The sequence below is a fragment of the Protomyctophum bolini genome (assembly GCF_963924005.1).
Source record: "Protomyctophum bolini genome assembly, chromosome: 2".
In the NCBI taxonomy this organism is placed as follows: Eukaryota; Metazoa; Chordata; class Actinopteri; order Myctophiformes; family Myctophidae; genus Protomyctophum; species Protomyctophum bolini.
The window spans coordinates 22,647,365-22,663,304 of NC_137863.1; the positions used below are offsets into that span (position 1 = coordinate 22,647,365).

The following is a 15,940-nucleotide window of genomic DNA, read 5'->3' on the forward strand; positions in this document are numbered from 1 at the left end:
CTGTATAATAATAATAATAATAAAAACATTGGACGTCAACATACATACATTATTTGGGATTTTAACCACTTCAAAATATGTCAAATAATGATTTAATTGAATTGATGAAAATGTGTTTGTTGAAGAAAGTTGAAAATATTTGGACATTTCCCCAAAATCGGGATGTCCAAAGGGGGAGGTAAATATATCCACTTCTTCCTTAGACAGTTACCGCCCTCCTATGTTTCTTATATCTGTATATATATCTATATCTTATATTCTGTAGTCTTTTGTGATATTGAATCTTTTCTCTTTGTCGTTTATGAAATGAATACATAGGAACAAGACCTCTATGACTTTCTTTTGTTTTATCCTTTTAGACCAAGCAAGTGTTTGACTGTGTTTAATAAGGTATTACATTTTAATACATTAAACTATCAATGAAAGCTAGTGCAATTGTCGATTTGTCATCATTTCACACCATTGGATTCATGCATGTACGTTCTACATTCTACAATATGGTTGGAGCTCCCTCAAGTGGTCACACAATGTGTGTAACTATTGGAACATGAAACGGTTGCTGACGACCCATCTTGTGTAATTTGGGTTATAAACTTCAATGCAAACCTTTGTACAACAATATCATGTAGAAGGGATAGACACAGGAGCAGCTAGGACAGTTTAAGCCTTTTATTCAGATGCATGTTTCCATCTTGCGATTTTCCTCAGTCACAACATATCTTGTTATAAGCTTCCAAACCTTTATACAACATATCTTGTGCTATAAACTTCCAAACCTTTATACAACATATATTGTGCTATAAACTTCCAAACCATTATATAACATTTTCCTGACTCAATTAAAATATCTCAGTGCTGCACTATAGAACATTGGTTCTCAAAGTGGGGTGGGGGGGAAGGGGTCCCCAGCAAAAGTAGTTAATGTAGGTAGCATCACAAACTGCTGAACAATGGACCCCTAAAACAAATTTATTTTATTCATATCCCACTGTCCCACCAATAATTGAGACTTTAAACGCATCGGTTTTACTCATCACATGGTTATTTTTATTAAATATTTACAGTATACAGTAAAAGCAGAGTGTGCCTGCTTTTACATTATTTGCACCACAGACAGAGCAACAGATACTTGAAAGGTAGCCGACGATGGGGTTACTTAGGGGGCCTGTAGGCAATTTTGCGGCTCTTGAGCACCGACCACCTGTGCCTCTTCATATAGTAGCACAAGGGCATGAGGATGGCAGCCCCCATTAGCAGCTGGATGGAGAGAGACACAGACAAAGAGAGAGAGACAGAGAGAGATGGGGATATCCAATATTTTACCATTAACCCATTAAAACCAGCAAAGAGTATGTGTGTGAGTGTGAGTGTGAGTGTGAGTGTGAGTGTGTGTGTGTGTGTGTGTGTGTGTGTGTGTGTGTGTGTGTGTGTGTGTGTGTGTGTGTGTGTTTCCTAACCTTAAGTCCCATTCTCTTTCGCTGATCATGCTCTGGCTCAGCCGCCCACCTAAGGAACGTGCACACATCCTTGGCGACTTGGCTCATGGTGGCAGGGGTTCCTATGGCAACGCAAAACAGCAATAATCAGAATGACCTTCACGACGCGACGATGACAACACTGTGTGAGCGAGTAAACACTTCTGCATCGTTTACAGGGAATAATCAATTATCACAATAATTGGATTGGATTACAGTGTTGGCACGCATATCATTATCATGATTACAACAATAACCTGTTTATATTTGTTTACATTTTCAGGTCTCTGTATATTTACAACAGAGTCACAATCCCTTCCATTCTCCCATTACCGTACAGTAAATATTCACCTATGGCGATCGGACAGTGCATCAGGAAGCGTCAACTGCGTATCATCATTTTGAGTCGGCAGTGGCACGAATCAAGAAATGAAAATAGAAAGGATCGTCCAATCCTAACACACATACCGTCGTCAAATTCTAGGATCTCGTTGTACACGGGAGGCGCCATGCCGATGGCCTGTCCAGGGAAGTAGGGGTTGTAGTACATGCCCTCTCTCACCTCAACGCCAGCCGGAGGTTCACAGTATCCAGTCAACAGACTGAACACATAGTCCTCACCACCATGCCTGCACGCACACACAACGGACACGCACAGAGACAGAATCAACACTTTTCAGAGGGGGTTTAATAGGGTTCCGTAAGACAGGCTAACAAAATCAATTATAACAAGAAATATTAAAGATGACACTCGGTTGTAATGACATTACATAAAAAGAAAATAAAACAAACTAGAACTGCACTCTGTCGAGTGCCTACTTGCTTGTTGCACACAAGTAGGCCATTTATGGCCTACTAGTGCGCAAGCAGAGCGTGCAAGTACTGTTGACCGCTACAAACTGTCAAATCTCAGCTTCTCTGTGAAAGAACGTTTGAAATATTGAATTATTAGGTTTAGCTATTTGCTACGTACCTACTTTTTGCATGTAAAAAAGTATTATGAAGTATGGTAGAAGTTTCTATCTATAAAAGAAATACAGTTCTATCGATTTAGAACTGTCTTGGATCCCTTTTTAGTTTCTCAAAGAAAATTAAATCATCGATATCCGATGAAAAAAAAGGTATATAAACTGAAATAAAATATGTTATCACGTAGACAGTATAATTATTTAATTATATATTTTAAATTGTCAATTGCTTTAAATTTACTTAATCTTAGACTATAGTGATATTAATACTAAATCGTGGTCAGAGTAATAGGTGTCTCTAACTTCAATTTCTGTAATAATACTTTCACATTTGTTAAAATATGATCTAAAATACTTCCGTAATCTGTAGTTGGATTTGTGATTAATTGTAAAATATGATCTAAAATACTTCCGTAATCTGTAGTTGGATTTGTGATTAATTGTGTAAAGCCTAATCTGGACATGAAGGTCTTTATACTTACATCTTTCTCACTATACAGGTCATCATTTAAATCTCCTAGTATCATAATAGAAGAAGTCAAGTTTTCGAGAAATGTCTTAAATTTGGAAAGGTCTGTTTTAGGTGATCTGTACTGTACATAAGAATGATATATAGATCTTTATCATTTCATTTTGAATTCTTTCAATTAAAAAATACGCATAAAATACGCATGAGTGACGGCTTTCGATGGTGACGTATATGTCGATCAGTGTCGGGTGGATTAAAGGAAATGCCTCTATGTATATGTATACGGTATGTAATTTGTAAATTGATTAGTGGTATACTATGGCTACTTAGCCTATGCCCCGTTTGATGCGTATGTATCGTAGCAGCATATGACGTCAGGGTATAACTGGTACAACTAGAGAAATAGACATTGAAAAATGTGTGGTTTGGTTTTATCATTAAAAAATATTTAGACATACGGAATATAGATAGGCAAATAGAAAAGCATTCAAGTTGGAGTTATGTTTTGGACTAGACATTTAGAAGTTAGGTTTAGGGATCATAGATAGTATATTTATTCTATAAGCGATGAGTAGCAGATCTTGTAGATCTGCTATTTTGGCAAAATGTGTAAATATGACATTAAAAAAATGTCTGTCCTAAAATGTCGATGTCCTCGTATTGTGTGTGTGTGTGTGTGTGTGTGTGTGTGTGTGTGTGTGTGTGTGTGTGTACCGTGCGTTGACGATGTAGCTGAGGTCAGGGGGCAAAGCTCCGTTGTTTGCTGCGCGGGCGGCCTCGGGGTTGGGGTAGGGTTTGGGGAAGTAGTCCGACAGCTTCCCTGGTCGAGTGAACATCTCACCAGTCTCATCTGGCCCGTCCACCACCTCCACCTGAACACAACTTAATTCATGAACACTTTCCCTCCCACTCACACAAGTTAAATGACATAGAACAGCTTCCCTTCCGTTCACGAGTTACACAAGTTATATTTTCATTGTTTACCGGTAATTTGCGTTTTAATACGTTTTAAGATTTACAGAGTTTCAATCGGACAGAGTGGGATAGGTGAGCGTTTGGATGACCAGAAAGTCACAAGACGATGGTAGAAATGCAAGATTGGCAATCGACTGAATTACCCACACAGAACACAAACACACGCGTACACACAAATACAAACACACACACACACACACACACACACACACACACAAAAGTTTACCTCCTCGGCGATGGTCTTGACCTCAGCCTCTGTGTGCGACACACCCACCAGGTTTCTGAAGGCCAGGTACTCCATACTGTGACAGGCTGAACACACCTGCTTGTACACTGCATAGCCACGACGTACACTGGATCAGAGAAAGAGAGGAACAGGTGGCGGGGTTGAAAGAAAATACAATAAATTAGACCAATGGTTCAGAACAGTCCTGACAGTTTTGAGGTGGCATTCACACTGATAGTAAAACCTAAAATTTGCAGTCTTTAGGCACCGCCTTTTTACATTTCACCCTAAAAGGAATGAGCTTGTAGAGTGGGGAAAGGAGATCAACAGAAATCTTCTATTATGGGGGTCCCTTAGCCCATAGACCCCACTACTCCACTGAGTGAAGCTTCAGAGTCTGATAATCAGGCTAGAGGTCCCCGACACAAAATCTTTTCAGATTGATGATATTCACATGGCTGCCATCTTGCCAGCAAGGTGATACATAGGCGACACTTCCCATAGACAGCCCATTCATCCAAACAGAAAAGTCCTCTCTAATTATATTAAACACCGTCAAAATCACCAACATTGCAGCTGTAGGGAAAGCTTGAATTATCCTCTTTCAATCTGTAAAGTTTTTGTTTAATGAAAATACACCGTAGACATTTTATGAGCTACTTCCTGTCGAGAAATTCCTTGCAGATGATTATTATTATATTATTATAGTATCAGAGTATGGAAGCTTTAGTATTCAAGCTTTCCCTACAGCTGCAATGTTGGTGATTTTGATGTTTAATATAATTAGAGAGGACCTTTCTGTTTGGATGAATGGGTTGTCTATGGGAAGTGTCACCTAGGTATCACCTTGCTGGCAAGATGGCTGCGGTCTGAATAAAGAGAATGGGGGGCCGTGGCCAAATAAATATAAATTTGGCGGGCCTCGACATGAAAATGTTTTGGGACCGCCGATCTACGATATATAAATACAAAGAGCATGCTGTATATTACCTAGCATGGTCCAGTGAAGACAGATTGCCTCCGTGACTCCAGGGATACTCGGGGGGGTGGAGCTCCAGGTCTGAGGCTTTGATCGACTGATGGAGCATGAGGGCGAGCCCCGCTCCTCCGGCTGTGACCACGCCCAGCGTCGTCAGCGCCACCTTCTTATTGCGTGGCAGGCTGGCGAAGGACATGTTTGCCTACGGACAAAATGAGAGGGCATGTGTTATGACATGAGGGTCAATTTGTCACTGCTGTATCATCACAGAGGATAAAAACACATTATTTGTGTGGTCCTCTCAAAAACCTCTTAATGAAACGAGTCTTAACGAAAAAAATAAACGATAACTGAAACTGTATTCTGTGCTTTCAAAACTAACTGAAACCAACTAAAATCATAAAGAAACTGTCCTTAGTTTCAGACAGTGTTTGTCAATTTATTCCCACTACCATTCAATTAATTTAACTGTTAAACAACCAAGTCTCTCAACTCACTCTACAAGGCTCTGGAGGAAACCGTGCCAGGCAGCTAATGTAAACCAGGTCATATGGACACATTTGGGCCCTCATTTATCAATCGAGTGTAAAATCTGCCACAGATTCGAGTGCAGGTTTCGTAGTACACCCACGTCGCCACGGCATTTATAAAGTGATCGCAAACAGCTGATCCTTCCTTAATTTCGTTCTGACGTTAATAAATGTGACGGCTGAAATCTATCTGGCACGCCCTATGAAATCAAGCCTCGCCCTCGTTTTTGCGACCTGAAAACGGCAATACGTTTCCTGAAACCATGGTTACATGGACTTGCTGCCCCAGCTCTCTCATACACACACAGACGCACGCACGCACACGCAACTTGCAACTTGTTGTATCTTAAATAAATAAACCTGCATGAATTAAATAAAGCTGTAGGTCTGTTTCTCCTCTCGCTTCGCTTCCCCCTTGCTGCCCGCCTCACCCCCCCGCACGCTGACGCACATATCGCAATTTGCAAGCAACTGTCACTGTCTGTTGTTAGTTGTACAGTTATATTAAATTATTAAAGTATTTTTTATTTAATATACAACAAGATCTATTAGTGAACGAAAACCTGAACCTGTGAACCATGAATTAAATAACAAATAGGCGCGCGCGCGCACACACACGCTGCTGTTTTGCATAGGTGCTGCTCCTCGATCCTGATCCTGTCCTGTCTGCCTGTCTGTCTGTCCGTGACACCGTGATCAACTGACCATGCACGTTCGACAGTCTATTTAGATTGCCTCACAGTCGCTAGTCGCTGCAGTGGATAGGCTGTCAACTCAACTCAACTAGTGTCAATATATGAATGTGCAGCTAAAACCGTAGCCCATGTGGCTGGCACTGGAGGAGTGGTGGTGGTGGGCTGGCTGGGTAGCCTACATCTCCGATGCGGTTCCCACTTGCGCTGGCGGTACATTTGGCATTCGAGCGACGCGTCGGGTTTATTAAACGAGGAGGAGATTGCACATGTAACTCCAGAAAGACATCGGCCTACTGTAGATTAGGCTACAGTATATAGGCTACCCATGCATGTTGGGACTCTCCGCAGCTGCAGGCAGCACTGCACTATAGGCTATACTTTCCAACGTCATGGAAATATTCCAGCACAGACAGCCCAAATCCTCGCATGTATGCGCTCATGCAAAACACTGTTTAAATGGCTTAAATCAAGTGCGATTTTAATTGTAAAGTTGGAAAGCTCCTATAAATTTAATATGACACAAAGACACATCTTGTAGGTCCATTCCTTTTTTCTTTTTCTTTTTTTACATGTAGCCCATATACATACAGTTTTATATTAACATTTTAGGAGTGAATACATATGTTTCGATGCCTTTGGCAGCCTCTCAGCTGGTCAAACAATGCTGCTCCGCCGTTCTGCGACAGAAAAACATGCGTACGCCAGCTGAGGAGCAAACGTGGATTTTCAACGTTGTCACGTTCAATTTCAAGCTTTGGCGGAAATGGTAAATGTCAAAAATGTCGGTAATTTCGGCGTGCACCCATATTTTGGCGTACGCACGGTTGATAAATGAGGGCCTTGGTCTATAAATACTGTATCATGGTAACCACATAGAAGTCTTTATTGCCATGACATGTAAACATGTTAGGAATTTAGTTTGGTGGGACAGCAGAGTGCAGTTACAACATTAGGACAGGTGCAAAACAGGACAAGACAAGGTGCAAAACATGCAAAAACCTGCAATGCCAATGACTAATGAATAAATATAAAGTGCATAGAGTTCAAGTGTTCAGATCAGTTCAGAGCACAAGTCAGTCCATTTCACTCTTAGTGAGGGTGGAGGGAGGATGCACTTCCGCATTTTGGACACCAAATTTGGTGGAAGTAGAGCGTTCTTCTGGGTGCTTCAAAACGCCACTGAGCATCTTCTATCGAAATGTGTAGCGGGGGGTGGGGCTGTCGCTCCGGTTCGCTCTCTATCCTTTTATTACTCTATGCTCCACTGTGGCGACTGGAGTACCTCCCAGTACAGTCTAGGAAAATTGGCCTCAGATCCTGTGCAGCAGGGGCGTGGCCCAGTGCGTTGCGTTTCAAATGAAATGCGAATCAAAAGACAGGGGCGGGTTCCACATGGAGTGGGCGCTACATCTAAATAAGACGGAAGGGAAACAATTGCTCCTTGAGCGGTGGTGGCCTACTACAATTCAATTTGGAATTGGATTCCCTTCGGACTATTTTCATGGTATGCACAGTGCTTCAGACCGGAAAGAGGAGTGTCCGCTCAGATTCTGAGCGCAACGTACTTCCCTCACAGGGATACGTTCCTTTTTTCCCAGAAGTTCCTTTTTTCTCTCCCGCCTAGTGGCGAAAAATAAAACTTCTGGGAACTCAGATTACTCCCAGTATGATGGGAGGGGCCGGTCTTTTCTTTACCAAATATCTCAATAGATACTGTGATATTATGGGGAATGACTATTGGCGATTTCACCACAATGACATTTTTAGTAATGCTTATTTAATAACTAAATGAGTAGCGGCAAATGATAAAAGAGCTAGAACAGTCAGAAAAAATCATATTACATCAGATTAGGCAAGTAAGTCAGAGGGGCTTATTGTCGCCTTGTCGGTATGGGAGTCTACATATATAATATATATAATATAGACTAGTCAGTTATAGCAGTCATATCTCTCTACTAGCACTGTCCCGTCAGGCTTCACCGCCATGTCCCAAAAAAGCAAATATGGCTGTGGCTTAATATGTATCCTTGGTCCTTGGAATTAAAAACCTTGTCTACACTGGTATAGCGTCTATTATACCGGCTATATAGCCGGTCTATTCTACTGTCCTGCACTGTACCACTACACTACCTGAGCGCATGCTACCTCTGTGCATGAATGTTGTTTGTTACAATCAATGTCAGAGACACATTCCTACACACAGCTAGATACAGAATCATCACATCCTGTAGCTGTAACAACAAATAACCACAAACATGAATGCAGTGGACAGGAAACTAGCACATTTATACATTTATAGAGTGAGTGATGACGCTTATGAAAACGGTTGGCCTGGCCGCCTGGGAGAAGAAGATACAATCTCTGCGTCGGTGTGTATGGAGAATTGGAGATGACTTTTATACCCTCCAGACTGCCTTATGAAATAAAATATGAAAGCTCCACAGTCCACTCGCCCCCCGACTGTCCCTTACTGCATTTTGTAACAAACCATAACATGGCCTCTCAGCTCAACAGACCATTGTCTTTTAGGAGTTCCGGCATATAATTGTTTTGCATTTTGTTTTTTAAAGTACTATAATGTATCATGTATTTTTTTATTGTCTCCACCAGGCCGAAGGCATGGGGACTGGCTGGGGAGAGAGTATGTTTGGCTTTCAAAGTTTGCAGGATTGGCCCGTTTGGAAGACACACAGTGTGCAATAGAGCGTCGCAGTCCCTCCCCCTTTCGAGTGGCCCAGGAAATGAATCCCAATGCATTTTTCCCATAGGCATTTCTTACATTTTTTATTTAAAGACCTTTTAAGCGTCGTACGAAGCCAACTCTTGTCGTGACAAATCAACACTTTTTTTGTTGTTTTTCTTCTTTGCAATTTGGTCCAAAATATGGCCACAACCTGACCTGGCCTGGCAGAGACCTGTGCCCCGAGGGGCACTTTATCTAGTTTGTTTTCGATAAGTGTATAACAAGAAGTCCTTGGTGATCGACCACAACTCTTTTATTCTGGTATTTTAAAATACGTGTTGTCGACACTTTAATAAATATATCAATCTATAATCTATCCATCTGTCTATTTATGATGCTAATGTACTGAAGATTGAAGAACATGTACACACCTGCATGTGATGCAAATGATCTAAACATAATGTACATACCTGCTATTAAACAAGCTATATGTATGCTATACAGTATCTAATACATCTTTTCTAAGACATTTCTATCCCATATTGCTTCCCTCTCCACTCTTCTATCCTCTCGCTTCTTCATCTTTACTGTTTAGCCAACGACAACGAAAATCTTAAAATGTTAATAACTCGCGATCTAAATCATCCCGTCCAATTCTAAGAAAAGATCCTGTGTTAGACGGTCTCCTGCCGTTCAGTCTCTAGTCGTCGCGTTAGATTTAATCATGCCTCCCGTTGTTGTCGGTCGCCGTTAAGAGTGTTTTGGCTAAATTTAGCTGCTCCAGCCACATCCGGTATAACTTACGGTCCGTCGCTATTAATCGCTTGGGCGCTATGATTTAATGAATTAAATAACCCCGGGCAATCAAAGTGTTAAGCAATGGAGCCTTAATAAATGGTAATGAAATATATTACTATATATTATAGTACTGCAGTTAGAGAATAAATAATATGGCAACAATAAGATGACATTTCAAATCTCCTTGACCGGGCGAAATAAACATACAATCAACACTACTCAACACGATCTCATAAGAGTGTCAGTCAGAACAGTGAGTCTCATTGCAGACTATTCACTGATGTCAGAAGTTCAGGCTATTCAGTGTTCACTGATGTCAGAATCATGCCGCACTTTAGACGAGAACGGCGTTTTCGGGAGGTGAAATACAAATGTAGACTAGCGATGGTGAATGTAAAACCATGATGAAAACAAACCCTGATTCTTCTTGTACATGGGTGACTGGTCTATCTGGCATTCAGTCACCGACATCTAGCGACCTCGCCGACCTGGCATGCACATTAAAGTGTTTTCATTAAATGTGCGCTTTCGTGTAAAGGCTCGATATAAAATGAGAAAGAACGTAACGGGACTTTGCCGTTTTCAGAATGGTGTCAACTAGCTGTTCACTGATATGACTTTTGAGAACAGTCTCATTGCAGCCAATTTCTGTTCTGTTTAGAGGTGCAGTCACGACTCACTAGGTGTGTGAAGTGAGTGACTCCTCTATAGATCATGTTTCAAAACTCAATCAATTGTCAAACATTGTGTCTCACATCTCTGCGCTAGATCGGCTATTTTTATGTGTCGAATTGGATTAAATCTGTGAATAAGGGTGCTCCTGGTTTGGGTTTGTTTTAAATATGGCCACCCTAATCTAAGAGCAGTGTCACTGCAGGTTGTTGAGTGATAAGCACTGAGAGCAGTGTAATTTTGGTTGTCCACCCCAGGCAGTCATTGAGACTCCAACTCATCAGATAGAAGAGTGGTTCTCTTCTCAAACTTATTTTAATTTCAAGGACCTCCATGCCCCAAGGGTTACAAGGATCCCTGGACCCCACTTTGAGAACTACAGATAGCTAACCAACTTTAACCAGGCTGTTTATGACATAACGATCAGACATAATTTGTCATTATCAAAGCTCACAATAACACAACGAGCTCATAGTGAACTATTTCAACTCATCATTCAATGTCCAAGTAATGTCCAGTTAAGACACGTCTAAAAAAAATGCCATGGACTGGAGTTCAAAGAAAACGTGTCAATTGACCAGTCAATCACCTTAACATCACATAAACTAGCATTCATTTAGACTTTACCACGCGAGGTTTTCACTGAAAAAAACGTCACATATGCATAAACAAGTGTACACTAAGACTTTACTGTAAACTAGCCTTTATCCAGCCGGCTAATATTAGCCGACAGGACACATAATGCTAAATTCAACTAGACATGCTCACGTTTGAATCACATCTGTTCTAGCGTTATGGGCGAAGGCTTACAGACTTTGACATTTTTAATAAAATGTATAATAAAAATATAGACTGATGACAAGTGAATAGAGGCAACACGAGCCTGTGACCTTGTGTGAGAGCATGTTGCTAACCCGGTTAGCTTAGGTGTCAGGACTCAGGACGTGGCAGAACGCTGCTGTTAGTTTAAGTTGTCATTTTTGTATAATAAAGTGGGGTTTGCGGGACAGTGGAGGGGTGAAGCTCACCTTGGGGCTGGTGATGGTCTTGGGGGTCTTCAGGAGAGCTCTCCCAGTCCCCGATAAAGATAGAGCTCTCAGCGCCGCCATCTTGTCTGTCTCTCTGCTGTCTCCCACTCTCTGGAAGGAGGACAGGTCCCCAACAGCTACACGCATCCCATAGCCCAGGGAGACGGGCCTGTGATTGGCTGTACTAGGGTTGTCAGGGAAACGGTTGGAAAATGTTGTGATAATAATTGCACACAGCAGGCAAATTACCACGAAAAAGTAAATGAATAATAACATATAACGGAATAACACATAATAAACTACCAACGCTTTAGTTGCTGTTCACAGATAACTTTATAAAAATGTATACGTTTTGTGTCCTTGACAACCACCTAGCCAATCACTGTGGGTGTGGGAGTGTCCCACTGGGCTATGGCATCTTCATCTTGACTGCAGAGAGTGGCCTCTCCTCTGTTTAGAGAAAAGTATCAACATTTATTCACTGTTTACTAAGATATTTTGCAATTTAAATGAAATATTTTATTGCATTCAACAGTGAACAAAATAACATGTCGTTATCTGGTGGTTATCTGTGTCAAACGTGGGAAAACCGCGCCAACATGAGGATTTGTAATCACTTTTGACCTGCATTTAGGCCTATTTATTTCTACTAATGACCTTGTGCAGTTATGCTATAACTCGATTATGGATATTCGTTTCTTCTGAAGATTTTCCTTAACTGCTTTCCTTTTACCTGCTCAGTCCATGGATCATCTACCCTTGATTGATGCTTCAAACGCATGTTAAAATTACGTTTCCACCCAACATTTGGAAAAGTAATTTCACTGACCTCAAGTCACCTCGGCAAAAGAAGAAGGAAAAACAGCGCCCTCTGCTGTTTGTTTCTGTTCTTGAGAGAACAGTGCCCATGCTTTTATAGCTAGTGAGCCCTTAGTATATATATTGGAGTGAGCCTAGTCATCAGTCATGTGTTTTCCTGCTCGCAGCGTATATATTCAGGTCTGAACGCAGCTTTAGAGACAAATTAGCTGAGAATTTGACCCTAGATGGCATTACCTGATGGAACAGATTCCAGTTACTCAATGTTGGAAGGCCCGTGTTAACAATGGAACTTAGTGAAGCTTAAGCTCCAGGGCCCGCAGCTTGCAGGGCCCTGACTATTTCAAATAGGTAGGCTATACAGCTCTGAGCTGAAAGGGCAGTTGGTGACATCCAAGGTTCACAATGTCTCTTTTGATGAGCTTAGTGTGATTAGGTGTTTTAAAATGTGTAAACCTAAGAAAAGCCCAGGCCCTGATAACATTGGTGGCCGTCTGCTCACTGTCCCTCGTCCCAAGGCTCTAAATGACTTCAGGCCGGTGACATTAACATCTGTGGTTATAACTTATGAAGTCATTTGAGAGACTCGTTAAGGAAGAGCTCTTGTTAAAAACAGAGTGTTACCTGGACCCTATGCTACGTACCATCACCTTACTGAACCTTCTATTTAAACACCTGGAAGTTAGCAAGAAACATGCTAGGCTGCTTTTTGTTGACTTCTCATCAGCCCTTCAACACCATTCAGCCACACATACAAGTTGAAAAATTAGCTAACAACTTTGGCTTAGACCCTGGTATTATTGGTTGGGTTCTGGATTTCCTCACAAATAGAACCCAGAGGGTAAGGGTGAATGGGAAGCTGTCTGGTGAATTAACATCATCGACCGGTTCACCCCGAGGTTGTGTACTCTCTCCACTCTTATATATCCTGTACACAAATGATTGCAGAAGTCAATATGCAGAATTTAAGACACATTATATAATTTGCTGATGATTCTGTCATTGTTGGGTGATAGCGAGGTCAGCCATGGCCCAGTTGTAGATGATTTTGTTTCTTGGTGTGAAGAGGCATTCTTACAACTCAACGTCACAAAGACCAAAGACATGTTTATTGATTTTCTTCGATGTCCTGTTATTGATGGCCAGTCAGTAGAGTTTGTAACTCTACTCATTGAGTCTGTCATCTCCTTTGCTGATATTTGCTGGTATGGCAACCTTGGGGTCAGACAGAAAAATGCCCTTAACGAGGTTGTTAAGGGGGCTAGCAAAATTCAGCTGTCTGAGTCATTTATATAATGAGCAGGTGCTAAAAAAAGCATCGTCAATTAGAGCTGACAGCTCTCACCCCCTATACCGGGAATATTAATTCCTGCCATCCGGCCAATGGTTAAAGACTCCTGTTACTAAAACCAACAGGTACAAATTCTCATTTTTCCTCTATCCGGGCCATCAACAAGGGAAGCAGGAGGAGGTAGATGTAGCTACACTCGGTGCATTTTAGCGCTAGTTGCACTTTATATTTAATGTAACATCTGTATGTTGTGATAATGTTTACGTATGTCTGTTGTTATGTATGTTCTACTGTTTATAATGTCTTTAAGAGGTTTTATTATCTGCTGTAAAACAGATGTGCCCAGATTGGGACATATTATGTCCCCATATTATGAATAAACTTGACCGTGACCTTGAGCTGTTGCTTCTGTCAAAAAATGTAATCCAACACAGGAACCCCAGCTAGTGTTTTTGGTCGTCCAACAGTTTCTTAACCACTCGGTGGGAGGAGACTCAAATATAGCAGATCAGTGTCTGGGTGCAGCATTATAACTCTATGGGAGCAGCAGTGATAGTGCTGGCGGTGCGCTGAACGCCCGCATATTCATTCACTGGACGCAAAGTGTCGTTCACGTGTTACGCAAATCACATGCACGTGTGCCAATTGAGTGTGCATGGGACCTTTTGATTTGGTGGGCCCTCGCAGGGGTTGATTCGGCACAATTATGTTGGATCGCGTTCCTGCAGTTCCTCCGGTTCCGGGGCCCAACCCTACTTGGGGGGCCTGTATTCCTGCTTCCTGCTCTTGAGCACGGACCACCTGTGTCTCTTCATGTAGTAGACCATCGGTAGGAGGATGGCCGAGCCCATCAGCAGCTTCAGGCCCATGCGTTTGCGCTGGTCGTGCTCCGGCTCGGCCGCCCACCTCAGGAACGTACACACGTCCTTGGCCACCTGACTCATGGTCGCCGGGGTTCCGTCATCAAACTCCAAGATCTCATTATAGATGGGCGGAGCCATGTTCGTGACCTGGCCGGGGAAGTAGGGGTTGTAGTGCTTCGGCTCCTCCCCCGGTTGCGGTTCCATATCGACGCCGGCCGGAGGGTCGCGGTATCCGGTCAACAGGCTGAACACGTAGTCCTCGCCGCCGTGTCGCGCATTGACGATGTAGCTCAGATCGGGGGGTTCTGATTGGTTATTCGCAGCCTTTGCGGCCTCTGGGTTTTTGTAGGGTTTGGGGAAGCAGTCCGACAACTTCCCCGGTCGCATGTACATCTCGCCCTCCTGGTTCGGACCGTCCTCCACCTCCACCTCCTCGGCGATGGCCTTGACCTCAGCCTCTGTGTGTGAGACGCCCACCAGGTTTCTGAAGGACAGGTACTCCATGCTGTGACAAGATGAACACACCTGCTTGTACACCTGATAGCCACGACGTATGCTAGCGTGGTCCAGTGAAGACAGGGGCCCCGCGTGGCTCCACGGGTACTTAGGGGGGTGGAGCTCCAGGTCTGAGGCTTTGATCGAACAATGGAGCACGAGGGCGAGCCCTGCACCTCCGGCTGTGACCACGCCCAGCGTTGCCAGCGCTACCTTCTTATTGCGCGGCAGGCTGGCGAAGGACATGTTGAACTTGGGAGTGGTATTGGTGTTGGTTTTCAGAGTGTTTAGGAGAGCTCTCCCACCACTGATACCTGGTAATGCGACAGATCGCAAAACCAACATCCTGTGTGAGTCCAGTGCGTGCTGGAGATGCGTGAATGTCACTGAGACTTGTGCTGTGTTTTTTGCTGGTGGTGAACCGCTTGTAGTCAGATCACGATGAGTCGGCCGTGCCCATATATGGCATTCTGTGTCGGTTTTTCCCCAACTATGGAGGCCCATGATGTCAGACAAGCCTCTAAGTAGTGTTGATAAGCGATGGCGGCAACCATAGCAACATGATATCAAATGTAAAGGTTTCACATAATGGAGTAAATGGACCTTCACCAAGACTGACCAGAACTAACGGTTCTCGAGTTCTCGAATTACGTGCATTACAACCGTACACGCACACAGAGACGTGGCACATTTATAGTAGGATGTCAGTATTTTCAAACATATAGCAGCGTGGCTCACTTTATTTGTTCATTCATATTAATGGACACAACCTCAGCCTGATGACCTAAAAGTCTAATATCTCTCCTGAGTCATATAAGGACATCCATACTAGGCTTAAAATAAATAATTTATATAAATATTTTTGGAAATCTCTGTGGGAAAAATGTATGGGGTCTGCATCGATGGAACCAGAAAATGGCCGCCACATACCCTGTGACAATCTCTGCCATGATGTGGCAAAGACTTGCTCTTGT

General features: G+C 42.7%; 2 protein-coding genes across 2 annotated transcripts; both read right to left on the reverse strand.

Moving 5' to 3' along the window:
• Positions 1-1,024: 1,024 nt before the first annotated feature.
• cyc1 (cytochrome c-1) lies at positions 1,025-11,623 on the reverse strand. The gene is made up of 7 exons (XM_080787720.1): positions 11,499-11,623; positions 5,104-5,294; positions 4,114-4,240; positions 3,627-3,784; positions 1,944-2,104; positions 1,458-1,558; positions 1,025-1,257 (listed from the first exon to the last, which is right to left on the reverse strand). Exons 1-7 carry the CDS (start codon positions 11,577-11,579, stop codon positions 1,153-1,155), a joined length of 924 nt encoding a protein of 307 aa, XP_080643846.1. The 5' UTR covers positions 11,580-11,623; the 3' UTR covers positions 1,025-1,152.
• A 2,737-nt stretch (positions 11,624-14,360) lies between these two features.
• On the reverse strand, positions 14,361-15,212 carry LOC308332095 (cytochrome c1, heme protein, mitochondrial-like; the record flags this gene model as incomplete). Its single annotated transcript, XM_080787731.1, has 1 exon — positions 14,361-15,212. One exon carries the CDS (start codon positions 15,210-15,212, stop codon positions 14,361-14,363), a length of 852 nt encoding a protein of 283 aa, XP_080643857.1.
• Positions 15,213-15,940: the final 728 nt, after the last annotated feature.

What these genes read in the sequence shown, in the direction of transcription:
- cyc1 (XM_080787720.1), bottom strand. Translation starts at nt 11,579, where the DNA reads ATGGCGGCGCTGAGAGCTCTATCTTTATCGGGGACTGGGAGAGCTCTC. An exon ending in TCTTCACTGGACCATGCTAG is followed by an intron (nt 4,241 to 5,103) that starts GTAATATACAGC and finishes TCTCTGATCCAG; the next exon opens with TGTACGTCGTGGCTATGCAG. An exon ending in GATCCTAGAATTTGACGACG is followed by an intron (nt 1,559 to 1,943) that starts GTATGTGTGTTA and finishes GCGTTGCCATAG; the next exon opens with GAACCCCTGCCACCATGAGC.